This window comes from Eublepharis macularius, chromosome 15 (genome assembly GCF_028583425.1).
Source record: "Eublepharis macularius isolate TG4126 chromosome 15, MPM_Emac_v1.0, whole genome shotgun sequence".
Lineage (NCBI taxonomy): Eukaryota > Metazoa > Chordata > Lepidosauria > Squamata > Eublepharidae > Eublepharis > Eublepharis macularius.
The window spans coordinates 53889924-53908012 of record NC_072804.1 but is presented as its reverse complement, the minus strand read 5'-3'; the positions used below and the strand labels follow the sequence as shown (position 1 = coordinate 53908012).

The following is an 18089-nucleotide window of genomic DNA, read 5'->3' as shown; positions in this document are numbered from 1 at the left end:
CACATGGGTGGTGGCCCCGCCCCCTGATCTCCAGACAGAGGGGAGTTTAGATTGCCCTCCGCGCAGCGGCGTGGAGGGCAATCTAAACTCCTGTCTGGAGATCAGGGGGCGGGGCCGCTGGCCATGTGACCATTTTCTCCGAGGGCAACCCACTGAGTTCCACCACCTCTTTCCCCAGAAAAAAAGCCCTGTATACAAGTAACTGAATTCGCACCTGCTACTTAAAGTGCTTTTCAGCTCCATCTCCCATTGCTGGTACGCACATATGAGAAACAGGCAACATTAAGGCTCAGACAGCCAAGATGAAGATCACGCATTTGATTCTATCTATTAAATGCAAACTGCAGGATTGGATAGAGAAGGCACACAGAGAAGGCACACAGTTAACCCTTCTAGCTCCATTCAGTTTTGATGTTTGAAACGGTGCTGTCTGTTTTGTTAGCATTTTAAAAGGTGGGGAAGGGAAAGTGTCTGTTCAAAAACACAAGCCTGTAATTTGCATTTTGAGATGGATGATCTTTTGACTTGTCTGTTGGAGACCTCCAGTGTACTTGTGTGAGATGTGAAATGTGTGAAATGTGCAGGTGTCAGGCGTTGAAACCAATGGATGATCATACAGGAAGTCCCACTTATAATCACATTTCACCTTTTCTGTACTTTATTTAATTTTGGCCTTAGTATCTGAATCTGTACCCAACTGAACAACTAAAAAAGTAATCATAAACTGGAGCCAGAACTAAACCCAAGTTATTAACAGTTTAGCTTGTGAAAGATACCGATTTTCTGTGGCCAGTCCAGCCGCACAGGGCACATTTGCTGAGCGCCGCTAGCAAAAGACAAGGTAATGGCGTGTGCTATATTTTGCTTCATCCACCAGCGTTGCAAATTCCTTCCTTATGCAAGGGGTGAGGAGAGTGGACAGAGAGAACTTTTTCTCCCTCTCCCCAAAATACAAGAACTTGAGGGCATCCATTGAAGCTGATGGACAGTCTATTCAGGATGGAAGAATGAAAATACTTCTTTATACAATGAGTGATTAAGATGTCGAATTTGCTGCCAGAGGATGTAGCGACGGCCACAGGCACAGACAGCTTTAAAAGCACAGCTTTTTTCCAGCAGGAATGTGGTGGAACGGAGTTCCGGCACCGCTTGAAAATGGTCACATGGCCGGTGGCCCCGCCCCCTGATCTCCAGACAGAGGGGAGTTGAGATTGCCCTCTGCGCCACTGGCAGCGCGGAGGGCAATCTAAACTCCCCTCTGTCTGGAGATCAGGGGGCAGGGCCACTGGCCATGTGACCATTTTCGCCGAGGGCAATTTAAACTTTAAAAAACTCCCCCCTTGTTCCAGCTGACCTGAAGTAACGTCATTGTGCGGTCTTGAGTTCCACCACTGAGTTCCACCACCTCTTTTCCCAGAAAAAAAGCCCTGTTTAAAAGGGATTAGACAGATGCATTGAGGACAGGTCTATCGGTGGCTACCAACCCTGGTGAGTGACTGAAGGGATTCAGAGGCAGTAAATGCTGAAATCCAGTGCCAGGAGGGCCACATCAGAGGAAGATCCCAGCCTCTGGGCCTGTTGTTGGCCCTCCAGAGTAACTGGCAGTGAGGCAGAGTGCTGGACTAGATGGACTGCTAGTTTGACCCAGCAGGGCTCTTGTTACGTTCTTACGTTGATGTCGTCCCTTATATAGGCTACCACGGCTTGCCAAACACAAGCCCGTTTTCCGATGCTTTTATGCTGGGCTGTGAGTCGGCACTGGAAGCAGGGCTCAAAGATAAACTCTGGCTGATGAAGCTGCTTTGCATGAGTCCGGGCAGATGATAAGGAGCCCCCGCCAAGGACTTCTCCTCCATCTGGGAGCTGGCAAAGCCGTAGTCGCCTTGCTGAGCCACCACGCTACTGTCACAGGGCTGGTGAGCTTCCTGCCCCGCGCTGGCCTTTGAGTTTTGATGCTTGGCTTGCTTCTTCATCTTGTAGCGATGGTTCTGGAACCAGATCTTCACCTGGTTGGGGGTGAGGTGGGTGATGTTGGCCAGGTGTTCGCGCTCGAGGGCGGTCAAGTATTTCTGCAACTCGAACCTCTTCTCTAGCTCGTGCACCTGGGCCCGGGAGAACAGGACTCGCCGCTTCCGTTTGGAGGGGTTCGCCATGAGGAAAGGGGAGGATTTAGCCATATCGCCGAGGTAGCCCAGGCAGTCGGCTCCGGGCACAGTAAACCCCAGTGGCCCCATGTACCTGGAGACTGGGAAAGGAATAAGGAGGAGGCAGGTCAGAGTTAAATGCCATGTCTCAACCAGTGGGGACCTTTGCCCCTTAACAGGTTGCTCCTCCTGAACACCAAAGGCAAAACACAGTTGGTTGTTGTACATGAGGTTCAGACTCTGCTGGGCAAATATCATGAAAATTGGTCATCTAGAGTAATCCCCTAGGATAAACCGTTTGGGATAATGCAAAGGGGAAATTATTAACAATTCGTAAAATGATTATTTTTATTTATTTACACTCCATCTTTGACCCCCCCCCCCTCCAGTGGGGACTCAATTAATTGTGCATTTTCTGTTGTAAGCCACTCTGTGCCCATTCGTGGGGAGGGCAGGGTATACCTATTAGGTAGGTATGTAGATAGATAGATAGATAGATAGATAGATAGATAGATAGATAGATAGATAGATAGATAGATAGATAGATAGATAGATAGATAGATAGATAGATAGATAGATAGATAGATAGATAGATAGATAGATAGATAGATAGATAGATAGATAGATAGATAGATAGATAGATAGATGCCAGCCAATTTGACCTACTACCTGATCTCTGTTTGTTTACTGAACATGCTGGGAATTGAACCTCAGATTTTCTGCATGCAAGGCAGACCCTTTGCCAATGAACTGCAGCTCCATGATTAGCTCTTTCCCTGGTTTTTAAAGGCAAATAGCAGCAGGGAGTCCTGATTCACTTCAGGGTTATGACACTTGAACGCTGCCGTCCCAAAATGTTTTGCTGATTGAAACTGACAGGCTGTTCTTGGCCTCGGAAGGGGGGGAAACGAGCATTTCTCCGGTGCCTCCTTTTTTGCCTTCCCAGAGCTCATAAAAATCAGGCGTTGGTTTTGTTTGATGAAGCTACACGGTGAGGAGGAGAGACTTCCACTCCTTTCTCACTTCCTTGTACTGTCCCAATCTGGAGATGGACGGACACCCCATTAGCAGAGTTTAGGGTGAATCGACAAAAGGCACCAGGCAAAGAGTCCAGTGTGATGCCTTAGTTAGGGTGTTGGACTAGGATTTGGAACATCCCAGTTTGAATACCTGCTCTGCCGTGAAACTCACTGTGTGATCTTGGGCCAGCCACTCAACCTACCCTACCTTCCATACAGAGTTGTTGTAGAGAGGCGAAACTACTCTAAACCACCTGGAGCTCCTTGGAAGAAGAAAGGCAAGATAAAAATGTGCCTAAATAAACGTTGCATTGGCCGATATTCCTACCACTGACACAAAGCTAGCCACTGCCTTGGAGCGTAGGAGGCATTATTCCGAGGGCATCTGCCTCAGCCGTGTAAATATCCTGGAGAAAGTGCCTCTGCTTGCAGGTTGAGAACGCATGCACCTGTGGAACATTTTAGCAGCTCCTTGGCTGGGTGATACCCGTTGTGGTCCAGCATGGCTCTGGTTGAGAGTCTCCAGTGTGCCCCCCACCCACCCAATGCAGAGAGACAGTTTTAAAGGAGAGGGGATAAAGAAAGCGGTAGGCATCTTAAAGGAAAATAAAAGTATCCTATTCAACTCTACATAGCCTATTCCGCAGCCCAGCGGAAAAAGATTTTTCACTTGCCTAGGACAGCGAGACATGGTGGGTCAGCCCCGAGTCTTCCCAAGCGGTCCAAGCATGTGTGGGGTGCCTTCCTAGAACAGAGTGGTCTTTCCCCCAAGTTATTTCTGTGCAGGATAAAACTGGTCTAAAAGCAATAAATCACGTCTTTCTTCAGATCTTCCTGCTGGCAGCGAAAACATTTCTACTATGATGAACTTATTTGTATGAAAGCCGCAGCCTGCTTTGGGCACACGCAACTGAAAGAAAAGAGTGCTTGGACGTTCCTCTGTCTAAGCAAGTCCCCTGTGGGCTGACTGTAGAGGTTCACTTTCCTACTGGATAGTAAAGAGTCCAGTAGCACCTTTAAGACTAACCAACTTTATTGTAGAATAAGCTTTCAAGAAACACAGCTCTCTTCATCAGTTGCATCAGATGAAGAGAGCTGTGTTTCTCAAAAGCTTATGCTACAATAAAGTAGGTTAGTCTTAAAGATGCTACTGGACTCTACTATTTTGCAACTACAAACTTGGCTGAGATGCAACTAGCAGCAGCATCTGAAAGTGCCAACAGCGAGGTGTCTCCGCACAGAGTGCAGATTGGTTCATTTGGTTGCAAAGTCATCCGCAGAATTAAACCTGCCTCAAGGAGGCTGACTGGATGGAGGCACGCTTAGAGCAGTAACTCTCACAGAGGCACAACACTAGCTTCTCTTGAGCCTCATGGGTGCTTTCTGTTCATTTCTCACAGCTTGTAGCGGAACTCAGGATGTAACTGGGCAGATTGGAGGGGGAGCCCAGTTCCTAATGCCTGGAATTATTAGAATCACGTGGCACTTTCAACTTCTGCTTTAACAGCGGAGATAGATCAAGACAGGTAGCCATGTTAGTCTGTCTGTAGCAATAGAAAAGAGCAAGAGTCCAGTAGCACCTATAAGAGTGACAAAATTTGTGCTGTGGCTCACAAATGCTCATACCCTAGCACAAATTTTGTCAGTCTTATAGGTGCTACTGGACTCTTGCTCTTTTCTACTGCTTTAACAGTGCGAGCATCGAGTCATTACTGACCCATGAGGAGACATCGCATCATGACATTTTCTTGGCAGACTTTTTACAGGGTGGTTTGCCATTGCCTTCCCCTGTCATCTACACTTTACCCCCAGGAAACTGGGTACTCATTTTACCGACCTCAGAAGGATGGAAGGCTGAGTCAACCTTGAGCTGGCTTCCTGAACCCGGCTTCTGCTGGGATCGAATTCAGGTCATGAGCAGAGCATGGACTGCAGTACTGCAGCTTATCACTTTGCACCATGGAGCTCTTGTACACCCCTGAAATTTAACACAAGTGATTCAATCCTTTGGGGGAGAAACACTGCGTTGGGGGAGAACATTGTAGATAGAAGGGGAATTGCTGGGACCTCAACCACTGGATAGAACAGTCATTATCCACAGGGGAACTGCAAGAAATACATTGGCCCTGACTCCAGGAATCCTTACACTATAAACGCTCTCCGTATTCGTCATAATGACATTTCCTTAGCAAGAATAAGGATACGATTGGCGGGCATCACTCACTCGATGGGTAGGGTCCTTCCGATGTCCCGGCGTACCACTCTCCATGGGTCACCCCGTTCCTGAAGTTCTCCTGAGGGTAGGCAGGGAGGTCCACAGGGCTGGGGAACGGTCCTGGGTAGCACCCCATCATCGTATTCTGAGGAAAGCAGTGGGCAATGGAAAACCGCGAGCTCCCCAAGCCAGGCTGGTGGGTGCTCGGCATAAACTGGGCCACCTCTTCCAACGTCTCCATGGCAAACCCTTTGAGGTCTTCCATGGGGCCCTGCTTTAGAAGGGAAGGCTTTGAGGCTTTTCACTCTTCTGTCCCACTCTCCCACCACAATCCAGACAGACTCTGTGGAAGGGGGAGGCGTCTGGGCATTCTCTTCCTTTTTTATCTAGACGTCTACACCTTATCAGGGATTAAGAACTCCACCTACCACAATGGGGTGGGGGAGAAGGAGCCACCCTCTTCCCTTGAAGAGCCTAACCAAACAAAAGGACTGGAGAAAAAGCAGCCATCTCGGAGTTGATGGAGGCAGCTGGCCTTAAAGCCCTGTGTCGGAGACGAAGAAGCCAAAGAGAGAAATCCAAAGTGGGAAGAATCCTCGAATCTTTCGGATCTTCAGGCTGGGACATCTTGGCATCGTTCTAGACAAAGGTATGGACACTTAAGCACCCCAGGGATGCCTGTACTGGGCAATCATGCCGCATGGGCTGGAAATTGGCATTTCATTATCCTGAAAATATTGGTTTTCATTGTTTTTATTAAAAAATATTTCGAGCCCTTCTGGCTGCAAAGACAGTTTTAATGCATGAAATCTCAGAATGGACGTGGGGAGGGCAGTGAGGGAATGGCAGACGAGCATATTCCATTATGAGGGTGGAGAGAAGTGCCCTATCTATTCCTTTTCCTTGTCCCATCACCCGCAAAAGCAAAATAACTTACGCAATAAAATATAATATAATCCAGCATTATATGCAAGTATTCTTCGTTTCTGTAATGTATGCAGGTTGCAGAATTTAACTTTTTCTTTTATGCGGAATAATAGAAAGGCCTGATTTTTTTTTAAAAAAAGGAGTAATGGTACTGAACACACCATTGAACATTGATCGGAGAAGTGATAGGGGATGGCGAATTGAGGAAGGAAAGGGTTAGGTGGGAGAAAGACCCTTCCCTGCCTTCCTGTGCTTAAAAAGTGAGAAGCAAACATAGGGTTAAGAATTCCCCTTATGCTCCTGAACATCTGCTCAGCTCTGGATTTGGACTGGATGATTGCACCTGAAGATCAAGTGGCGGGGGGGACCAAGCTGCCCAGGGCTCAGCCAGGATGAGATACCCCCCCCATTGTTCACATTGCCTAAGTCTTGTGGACAAACAAGGTACAGCCCCCTCTGGCCTTTCACCTTTGACCTTCAGGGTGGTGGGTTGACGGGTCAGAGGAAGCTCATGTACCTCTCTAAGGTGTTCAAGGATATGGATGAATTTATCAGAAGAAATACTACGTACTAAACTATATTACCCATTTATTCTGTTGCTTTTCTTTTGCCCACGCCACAGATTTAGGCTTACCAACTGCAGTTTGGGAAATTCCTAGAAGTTTGGGGGTAGAGGCTGTGGAGGGCGGGATTTGGAGAGGGGAGGGATCTCAACAGGGCATAATGTCATACAGTGCACCCACTGAAGTGGGCATCTTCTCCAGGGGGACAGATCTTTTCGCCTGGAGATTAGTTATGATCCCAGAAGATCTCAGGCTTCACCTGGAGGTTGGCAACCATACACAGATTACTTGTCTGTGGCCCTGAAATTGAGATAGTGCTTCCACTCTGCTGCTGTAGCACCGTGGTTAAGTGGTTCAGCTGCGAATCAGCACTCTACTAGTTCGAATCCCACTCCTGCCATGAGCTCAGTAGGTGGCCTTGGGTCAGCCACTCCTCTCAGCCCCAGCTCCACAGCTGTATTGTGGGGATAATAATAACACTAACTTGTTCACTAACTTGTTCGTGGCATGGGTCACTGCTCAAAGAAGTGAGTTGCAACTCACAAAAGCTCATACTCTACCACAACTTTTGTTAGTCTTAGAGGTGCTACTGGACTCCTGCTCTTTTCTATTGTTAAAGACAGCATGTTTTCAATATATCTTGCCTCAGGGTGAAAGAGATCAGCGAGTCTAAGAAGAGATCAGAGTCCAAAAGAGATCAGAGAGTCCAAAACCTTTAAGGCCCTTAGTGGATTGGAATCAGCATACCTGTGGGACCGCCTCTCACTGTATGTTCCCTGGCGGCTGCTTCATTCAGCAGACAAACATTTACTGGTGGCCCTGGCCCCAGGGAGGTTTGCTTTACCTCAACCAGGGCCAAGACTTTCTCAGCCCTGGCACCAATCTGGTGGGTAAGCTATCCAAACTGTCCACACTGGCCTTGTACCATGGGGGGCGTGTATGCCCCCTCCCAACCTTGTGTCCAACTGTAACCAGCCACTTTGCCCCATGGGCTTGTCTGAACAGGTGATGCAACATATGCACCACCTTAAATATTGTACTGTTATTTGCTGATTTTACATTTTATGCTGCCAAGTTTTATTATTGCATTTTTAACTGCTGTGATCTGCTCTGAGCCTGCTTGTGGGGAGAGTGCAGAATATAAACAAACGAATTAAAAAAATAAAGGGTGGTGTATGTTGTTGTTCTCAATGTGTCCACTAGGAGGGAGTCAAAACTACTTTTGTTGTTGTTCAGCCAGTTTCTAGGGGTGAGTTCAGAAGCTCTGCACAAGGGCCTATGTTTAATTGGGTGGGCAAAGAAAGGTCTTTTATGGACTCCGTCCACTTGACCTGTGCATCAGGCCCTTGATTCAATCGCATGATGTTGCCTCTGACACGAGAAGTGACGCAGCACTCTGACCGGTCTGTCTCTGTTCTTGAATCACGGAATTGTCACACCATACAAGCGTGCCTTGTATCCAAATAGCCACATCCCTGTGTCTTGATTTTCATACTCCCTAATCAAATCAGCCGCTCCTAAGCGCAACCAATCGAGTGATGTCCATGCAATTTTCAGTGAATTAATTTTTCAGTGTATGAAATATGTCAGGATGATTGATGTCAATATTCTGCTTGCCTCTGTGTCCTAGCCTCTCCTTTGGGCCAAAAAAGCAGAAAAACAGCGGTGCCTCCACCCAGCAGGCAAGTAGGAAGCATGCTAAATTTGTTGGCACATGCTTTAAGCCCTGGTGCAGTTATCTTTCTTCCTCCCAAACAGCCACGGCCCTACTACTTATGGTAAGGCCTTCTGTTAATTTAGGTGCTAATTTAGACCCATGCATTCCCCCACCACCACATCTGCAAAAAGAAAGAAAAAGGCCACTGCCATCTCCAGCCACTCAGTGTGATGGAAATAAAGTGCAATCTCCTCTAGGGTGAAAACAAGGTGCTATCTTCTCCACCCTCTGCTTAAAGGATAACACAAACATTAAGCCATCAAAAATAGTGTGTCCCTGAGTGATGGAAGACAGGGGTGTAGGTTGTACCAACTCCAGGCTGAAGAAGAGAATACCCAGACCATGAAAGAAGCATTTTGAAGATGTATAAAATTGCCTTCTACAGAATCGGAACACAGGTGGTGTTCTAACCAGGGCTGGCCCTGATTAGCTTTCAAGAGCGGATGAACTCAGCCTAGCCTGGGCTATCCGGATCAGGGAATGCAAATAGAGATAAACTACTGGATTTGTTGCTTTATTTGGGACTAACATGCACTGAAATCAAAAGACTTGGCAAGTTAAGGAGTGCAATGTATAAATGCCTCTTGGAGTCCATTCCAGCGGGGATGCTCTTCTTGGACGTCCCTTTACAATGCATTTAAAAGCCGCTCTTCGTGGATTTCCTTTTACAATGCATTTAAAAACATTCATGAAAGCGTTGCCACTTCTGGTTTGGGAAATTCCTGGAGATTTGAAGGTGGAGCCTGGGGAGGACAACGTCTGAGGAGGAGCAGGACCTCAGCAGGCTATAATGCCAGTGGGTCGATCTCCTGGGAAGTTGATCTCTGTAGCCTGGAGATCAGTTAGAATTCGAGGAGAGTTCCACGCCCCGCCAGGAGGTTGACAACCTGCTTTCACGATCTTTTTCTTCTTCCCCATTCTCTATTCATGAGCTGCAGCGAATCGCCAGCAAGTTAAAAAAAACAAAAAACACCCCAGTTCGGTAACTGCCTGTTTCCTATTGCTAACTTGCTTAAAATTAATTTAATTTATTTTTAAATGGGCATGACCTTTCGCCCCCCCCCCCCAGCTTTTTTAGGCGGGGGGAGGAGGTTACACCTGCGGGTCGTAGCCTCCATGTGACTCTTTGCGACAGGAAACGATACCATATCAGAAAGGGGGGGGAGTGTAATTTTCTACTTGACGGTATATTTTGCGCGTCTTTCCACTTAAGGCTATGCTATGGCGCTGATGATGCATGTTTTTTTTTTAAAAAAATTGAAATCCATGGTTAAAGCACGAGGAGGAGGAGAAGGAAGACCGCGTTTTTTATTTCCCTCCCCTCTCCTTCCTAGATAATGGTGCGGCCCGAACGTCGGCTCAAAAGTATCTTGACGCGGCGTTCCAAAACAGAACGTTGGAGGCCTGAACGTTCTGCGCGGCTTGGCAAACGCGCGGCTTTGCGGGGGAGCGTGGCGGGCACCATGTCTGTCCGAATCAAGGTGGTTTATTGGTAAGGGGACCTCGAGAGCAACACGGTGGGCTTGTTTCTGATGTCCCTTAGGCAGCTTTATAACGGGCCCGGTAGCACGTCTGGAGTTCCGGACACGTGTAGTTCTTGCCCCCACCCCACCCCGTTAGTAGTTAAATTGGCAGAGTATTTGTGTTTTTGTTAATATCCGAGTGCTCTTCTAGGGTTGCCAGTTCCAGATTGGGAAATTCCTGGAGATTTTGGGGGTGGAGGGTGGGTGGGCTGGAGACGACAGGGTTTGAGGAGGAGAGGGACCTTAATGGGGTATAATGCCATAGATCCACCCTCGAAAGCAGCTATTTTCTCCAGAGGAACCCATTTCTCTAATCTGGAGATGTAATTCAGCCACTACCTGGAGATCTTCAGCCACCACCTGAGAGTTGGAAACCCTAATTCTCCTTTTATACCGTTATGAATCCCGTCGATCAGGTAAAAAGTGGTATATAAATATAAAGATTGGCATTTTCTTGTGAAGTGAAGGGATTGGCAGCTTGCCTAAGCCAAATTTGAGCAGGGGGTCTACCGAGTTGGATCCATCTCTCTTAGCCACCTTGATGGTTTCGGTGGGTAGCCATGTTGGTCTGTAGTATAAGAGCAAGATTTGGGTCCAGTAGTAGCGTGCGCCCTTGGTTTTCTCAGCTTTATCCCATTGCAGTACTCTTGGTGGGCCTTTCCTGTGAGACACCAATACTGAAATAAAGCATCCCCTTCAGACAGGCAGTGTAAACTCTGCTGCTTTTCATATGGGGAAGAAGAACTCTTGGGGCAAGGCTGTGGAAAGCTGTGTGGGTGATGATGCCACTGTCTAGAAGAATATACATCATGTGTGACTGTGCAGAATTAGAGGAAATTGCAAACCTGTTAGCCGTGTTAGTTTGTAGTGGCAAAATAGCAAAGAGCCCAGTTGCACCTTTAAGACTAATCAACTTTATTGCAGCATAAGCTTTCGAGAGCCATAGCTCTCTTCATCAGATGCATTGTCAGCTTTGAAGACCCACAGCTCTCTTCATCAGATGCATCTGACAAAGAGCTGTGGTTCTCAAAAGCTGACAATGCATCTGACGAAGAGAGCTGTGGTTCTCGAAAGCTTATGCTACAATAAAGTTGGTTAGTCTTAAAGGTGCTACTGGACTCTTTGCTATTAATGTAGAAAAGACTCTCTTGGTCCAGTAACTGGCCTCCTGAATAAGCAGAAGTGATTTTTTTTTGCTGCCCCTGCTAAGGAGGCAATTCTTTTGTCACTGTTTGCCTGTAGAAATTCAGTTTGTATTGCCAATCTTTTCCATACAATGATGCATTCTCCAGTTATATGAATTCTTGCATCCCGCTACAAAGGGGGATAGCTACAGAGGCATGTTTCCATGATTTCTTCATGACGTGCTCGGCATCAGGAGAAGAAGGCATTCTCCTTGGATGACAAAAAGCAAAAATGCTCTCTCGACTTATGAAGAGCCATCAAATACCCTATAATAAGTGAGATTGAATTTGCCCCTTAAAACCAAACAGTGACTTGGGGTGGGGGTTTTTTTGGGCCATACCTTATCTCTGGGCCTTGTCTGCATCCAACCTGACCCCTTCAGCGTTGCCTATGGTTATCCATTAGAGTGAATTTAGTAGCGTGTAGAATCCCATTCCATACCAGCTTCAGTATTTTCTACTTGCTGACAAAACGTTTAGGGACCTTGCCAGCCTGCGTAGATGTTCTGTTTGGTTTTGAGATGGTACAGCTAGAACCTTTAAGTGATCTACTAAAACCTTTGCCAGGCTAAAAAAGGTGCAGCTGTCCCCTTTCCCACATAGGCTGTGTCCTGTGTGCCATGCCCATGTACACTTGGGGTTGCACAGGTATCCTTTCTGGGATTAGATGGGCCAACACAATCCTTGACTCCTGTGAATAGTTTTGTTTCAGTAACTTTTGTTCTTTATTTTTCTTTATAGCGGGGCCTGAGGGTACAGCCCCAAGGTAAGTTGTTTGTTCTGCCTGATGCTTAGCGGAAGCCATCCCAGTCAGTAGCTACTTAAGAAAACCACTGCAGGCTGGTCTGTAGCCAGTTTGATACTAGCCACTGCATTGAGTCATACACGTAGCAGTTGCTCTGCCATAACTTATAGGCAACACTTCTGGAAGCAGGCCTGCTACAGGCGGAGGGACTGGGGGAGAAAATTTTGGAGGCACAGGCCTCCGGGGGTTTATGGTGCTTGGGAAGTCATATGATATTGGGGGAGTGGGGAGTAGTAGAGAAGTCTCTAACTTCATTGCTTTAGCAGTAGTTTCTGGCATGGGCCCAGACATGCCGCAGTTTATGCTGGCATTGCATTGACTGCTTTGTATTTAAAGGATGTTGTGAAATTGTCTCTAACTTTGGCAAATGGGATGGGGCATAAATATTTCAAAGAGCATAATTGGGCTGGATCAATCTGCACTCTGTGGAAGAGCAACGGGAGGGGGTGTCGCATGACCTGCTAATGTAGATGCCAGGAACCTTGTGTTACTTTCTGTATTGTTCTTTAACGGCGGAATATGTTGGCCTGAACATTCACTGCTGCAAGAACCCCTGTGAGCAATAGTGGAAACACAATGTATTGTGGTATCTTAAAGGCAACCTCTTAATGTTGTTGGCCAGAGCCCACTGTTTAGTTGAGGACAGAAGCCATGACTCTTCCCGATGCTCATAGATCAAAATCAGACTCCTTCCTCGTATTATACCTGATCCCGGGATTGAACATATAAATCACATCCCCTGCTACTGACTAATAGTTCTGTCCGAGAATGTGGGTTCCCAAGCCAGGCCTTACAGGGCTTTAATTTCTTTGGGAGTTGCATATCTTCACAGATTTTGAAATTAGTTTCTCCCCCTCTCTCTCCCCCTCCCTCTCTTCTACATAGTATCAGCAGCTCAAGAAGGAACTCGAAAAAGAGTTTCCGGGCAAGCTGGAAATAGTGAGTATCCCCCGGAGCCGTTGGCTCAGGCCTGCTTGCTTTTGTACAGCTGTGTGATGTATGAACTAGAGTGGAACTGCCGCGTTGCCCCCCCCCCCAGGGAAAGAATTTGATGTGCGTGTGGGCTGTTCCTTAATATAGAATGAAAGATGTGCTTTGTGTGCAGACCTCAGAGATTTTGTCCCACTCGGAAATGCCTTGAATTGGTTATGGCGAAGGGCTGATCTGCTTGGTAGAAATTGCTTCTGGGTTTTGTAAACTAGAAGCTTTCTTCCTGGGAACCCTGGAAAAGTTCCTGGAAAAGAGCCAGTTTGATGTAGTGGTTAAGAGCGCAGCACTGTAATCTGGAGAACCAGGTTTGATTCCCCACTCTGGGTGGGGAATCAAACCTGAAGCCATCTGGGTGACTTGGGGTCAGTCACAGCTTCTAGGAGCTCTCTCAGCCCCACCCATCTCACGGGGTGATTGTTGTGAAGATGATAATAACACACTTTGTAAACCGCTCTGAGTGGGCATTAAGTTGCCCTGAAGGGCAGTACATAAATCGAAAGTTGTTATTATTATTATTCAGGTAGAAGATCATGCCCCTGCTGACTGTGTACTCTACAGCACGGAGCTCTGGTTTAGTTGGCAGTTCTGCTTTTTTGGTTTGTGCAGGGTGACAGTAAGACTCCACAGGTCTGGCTAGTTGTTCCTGTGAACTAAATGCTCCCTAGAATCTACACAGGGGTTCCACGGTAGGCAACAAGACGCAGAAAGTGTTCTCAGCAGGCAGAACATTTGGAAGCTGCGGGCATAAGCTCATACAGTGTTAGGACATTGATTGTTTTATGGATTGAATCTAGCTTGCGGATGACGGTGAACTACTGAAGCAAGAGCTGCCGATGTGCTGGAGGGGATGCAGTAACACTCTTAGACATGCTTCCATATCTTACTGTCAGTATTCAGAAATATTTGGAAGGGGAAAGTTCCGAAAGCTCATATAAAGTGAAGAATGCAAGCATTTACTGTGTCTTTGTCCATTCCCCTCTTTCGAGCTAGAGTGGTGAAGGGACTCCCAAAGTCACGGGATGGTTTGAAGTGACAGTTGCAGGGAAGCTGGTGCACTCCAAGAAGGTAAGAAGCTCTCTACGGCATGGAGAACAAAGAGTCCTATGAGCATAAATATGGGGGTGGGAGATGTTCCTATAAGAATACACAGTTGGCAGTTTCATGTGATCTTTCTTTTTTCTGGACTCTGCTATGTTACGCATGCAGACCCTTCCCTGGCAATGAAACCTTCTCCTTGCACTGACAAATGAGCACATGGGGTGGAGTTCACTTGTCTCCCAAGAATTCCAGCAGAGACGGACAGGATCATAGAAGGGGCCATACAGACCATCTAGTCTAACCCCCTGCCCAGTGCAGGATCTTTCATGCAGAGTAGTACGGACGAATAGATGTGCACACGTACTCCTGCATAAAATTGTATAGACAGCAAAAGCATTCTTCAATTTCTGCATAGTTCTCCCCCACCCTCTTGCTGCATTCCCTGACCAGTAGAATCAAAGCAATTAGGTAAATACTACAATTAGGCAATTGTGCCTTGGGCTCTCATCAAGACATAAACAGTGACCAGAGGCAGGAGTGTACAAAAGAATGAAAAATTCCTGCTTTGGGAAACTGGATTCTGTCATTGCTCTTGGTACAGCAACTAATGTATAACAACTTTGTCCATGAGTTGCTGTTCCAGGGCTAAACTTCCCCTCTTCCCTGGGCAAATCAGGTTGGGCACCAGGATAATTTGTTTTCTTTGAAGAACTTAAACTAGGAGGGAAAAAGCTCGTGCTTCTAACCTTGCCTTCTTTTTGGCAGAACGGAGATGGCTTTGTGGACAATGCCACCAAGTTACAGAAGATAATCATGGCAATCAGAACAGCCCTAGCATAAAGGTGGCTAGAAGAATGCACCAGCAGATAACTGGGTAGCAGAGGTAAAAATGGACTATGAGTATTCCTCATTCTAAAAAAAAATCTATTGTCGATATCCCTGTGGGGATTGTCCCAGGTCCTGGAATCGTTTCTTCTGCATAAACCTTTGAATTAGGCTTTTGCAAGAAGGTGGTGTCAATAGATGCCTCACCCTTCCTAGATGTCTGTTGACGAATTTGCTCAGTATATTGCCTCTGGATGTTTGCACATGACACTTGAAGTGCCTGGGGAAACGTTGAGCTCTAAATGGGCTGAAAGATACACTGTCTTAAAACACGCTTCTGTTTCATAGTGTCCCAAATGAGAGACTCAAAGACACTTCAGTGTTGTGGGAGAAATGGTTGTAAGAGTGGGCAGAAACCTCATGCAATCCTCTTTGGCATCTATTTAATCAATCAATCAATTAGTGTAGTAGTCGGTCCCAAGATTTTGATTCCTATCACATGTGAAAAGCTTCAATGCATGGGTCAAGTTTGACTCTTCCAAATTACTGTAGCTAGTGCACAAAAGCAGATTTGGGGTGGGGAGGGAAATGAAGTGTCTTGTGCTTCATGCTGCCATACTGTGCCTAATGTTTGTTTTTAAAAAAGCACCCTCTGTCCTGTTAAGTTTCACTTCTTATTTATATATTTTATGTGTGATTTATTGTCCGCCTTTCTCACAGAGCCTGAGGGCAGATTGCAGAGAATAAGTCAATGCAATCAATGGCGGAGACATTCAGTAAACAGTATAATAGGGTGAGGAAAGCAGAAATTTGAAAACAAAACAGAAATTAATACAGAGCTGTAAAACATTGCTGAAACAAAACAAGCACAAATCCAATACAGTGCTTAAAAAATACAATTCTTACAGACATAAGGCCAGTGTGACTCATTGAAGCGTTTTTGGGGTTTTTTTTGCTATACAAGACAGGCTATTTAGCAAAGCAGTTACTGCTTTAGCTGCAGATCTTATAACAATGCATGTGTTTTATGTTTCTTTTTCTTTTATTCTCAATAGTCCAAAGAAGAATCCGCTTTGTTCACTCTAACCGAACGCTTAATGATGGGAACTTCTGAAATGTCACTCGACGCATGGCTGTTCCTTGAAAAATCTCGCGTGGGATGCTGGCTTGACCAAAGTCGGACAGGAATTTGAACTCTGAATATGATGTGCTTTGAAACCTGTGCATGCAACTGTGCCTAGCACTGGAACTTCACCTCTGGTGTTGTGTGTTCTGTGCATGCTTTCTATGTAGTCTGGGTTTAATGTTTAGTAATGGTAACTACTTGCTGTGACGCTGGAGGGGAGGAGAGTGGAGGACCCCCTCATGAAAGAAACGTTTATAAAGCTATGAAAAATCCTTGAACATGTTAAACCTTCTGTGAGGTGTTTAAAAATAAACTTTTAAATTTACAAATGCATTGGAGTCTTCCTTTTTGACACAACCATCAAACGGCACTTCTCCCCATTGCTTTCAAGGTATCTTGTTACTTGGTGCTTCTATTTCTGGTTCCTTTGATGTAAGATTCTTTGAATTTGCGGTATATGATAAATATAGTCTTTCAAACTATTGTAGCCTGTGTGCAACACTAAATCTTTTACCATTGCACATTATTACTTACGAAGTAAAAGAACAATTTGCCTGCATTTACAGATATTTACACCGATACTTTTTTCAGCTGAGACTTTGCATTGTTTTGCTTTTGTGTATATTTTCTTAGCCAAGTTCAAATTAACCCTTCACGTATAGATGGTGTGGATGGAGGCTGCTTTGTATACTTCATGTGTGTGCCTTCTTGTGGCTGGGGTTTTTCAGTTCCCTTTCTCAGCATAAAGGATCCTTGCCTTGTAGCCTACAATGGATTACTGCTTTCAGTTCAGGAGCCGACTCTCCCAATAAGTTCACATAGGGAGGGTACCCTTGAAATCACTATTAGTATAAATCCTCTCAAAGGGTTGCTGGTGTAAAAGAGATGCAGTGCTTTCATCTTTCTCTTTCTAACAAATGCTTGTTGGGTGGAGATCACAAGCAGCTTAATTTTCAAAGGAAAATTTATGTAGGCATTCTACATGTTAGAGGAGGGATGAAGAACAGTTAAGAACCTTCCTGCCTGGAGTCTTAAGTAAGTAGAAATCAGCAGTCTTGAGCCATTTTTTAGTGTTTTGGAGTACACTTCAATCAAGATACAGGGTTTGCATCTTAGATTATTTTATCTGCATCTTTCCTGGAACTGTCAAACAGCCAACCTTACTGTTAAATCTTTAGTTTTCTTTTTAAAAGCAGCTATTGGAGTTAATCTGCTTGATGCAACTTTTGGCATGTAATTTTGTACCTATTATAGAATGCCTAAGGAATAAATCTTGGGTTGAAGGAGGCCTCTGGTACCCTACTGTGAGGAACTTGCGTGAAATTCCTGCTATTGCTATGACAACTGAATGCCATTGTTTGTTAAGCTCTTTGCAAAGAAGCAGTTATTGGTTTCCTGAGAGCCAGAATACCATTGTTGCATTACATTTTCTGGTGGGCATGAGACTGCTGCCAATGAAGAACCTGTGGCCATCCTCTCCTTAAATGCCTTCACTGCTTAATATCAAAGGCTGATTTAAATAGGATGCTAGGAAGGCCAAAAGATCTCACCTGTGGAATGCAAAGTAGCAACTACTTTGCATAGGTAGCACCATGGCTTAAATGATAAGCTTGTATAAAGTCCTAAAAGTGAGCTCTTTGGCCTCGTGTTTAAATTAGACCTGACTGCAAATATATAAAGCATGGCCCTTTCCAGAACACACAATGGAGGAACTAGACAAGAAGCGTTTGCAGTATGTTTAATTAACATGACTTGGTGTGGGATACATATTGTAATAAAGACAAAGGGAACATGGACCTTGTCTTGAAAACCAAAAATACATCTTTACACAGAACTAATGAAGATGGGATAGGAAGATATGAGACCTGAAGAAGGAGTTTGTGGAGAAGAGGGTTTGGATGAGGTAAGTGTTCCAGGACTACAGAGTCCTAGGGCACAGAACATGAAAATGGAGTGAACCGAATTAATCTGAGGTAATAAGGTAACTTCTATGAGAAGACTACAGAATGTGTG

The 18089-nt window shown here is 45.6% G+C and overlaps 2 protein-coding genes across 3 annotated transcripts; one reads left to right on the top strand and one right to left on the bottom strand.

The window, feature by feature from the left end:
- Positions 1 to 1300: 1300 nt before the first annotated feature.
- Positions 1301 to 5697, bottom strand: LOC129343571 (thyroid transcription factor 1-like). The gene is made up of 2 exons (XM_054999859.1): positions 5388 to 5697; positions 1301 to 2245 (listed from the first exon to the last, which is right to left on the bottom strand). Exons 1-2 carry the CDS (start codon positions 5641 to 5643, stop codon positions 1695 to 1697), a joined length of 807 nt encoding a protein of 268 aa, XP_054855834.1. The 5' UTR covers positions 5644 to 5697; the 3' UTR covers positions 1301 to 1694.
- A 209-nt stretch (positions 5698 to 5906) lies between these two features.
- On the top strand, positions 5907 to 16407 carry SELENOW (selenoprotein W). Of its 2 annotated transcripts, XM_055000047.1 has the most exons (7): positions 5907 to 6027; positions 9920 to 10077; positions 12034 to 12058; positions 12983 to 13036; positions 14078 to 14152; positions 14891 to 15008; positions 16006 to 16407. In XM_055000047.1, the coding sequence occupies exons 2-6, from the start codon at positions 9923 to 9925 to the stop codon at positions 14963 to 14965; spliced, it is 384 nt and encodes a 127-aa protein (XP_054856022.1). In that variant the 5' UTR covers positions 5907 to 6027; positions 9920 to 9922; the 3' UTR covers positions 14966 to 15008; positions 16006 to 16407. The 2 variants fall into 2 exon arrangements, with proteins under 2 accessions (XP_054856022.1, XP_054856019.1); XM_055000044.1 differs by lacking the exon at positions 5907 to 6027 and having other exon boundaries at positions 9908 to 10077.
- Positions 16408 to 18089: the final 1682 nt, after the last annotated feature.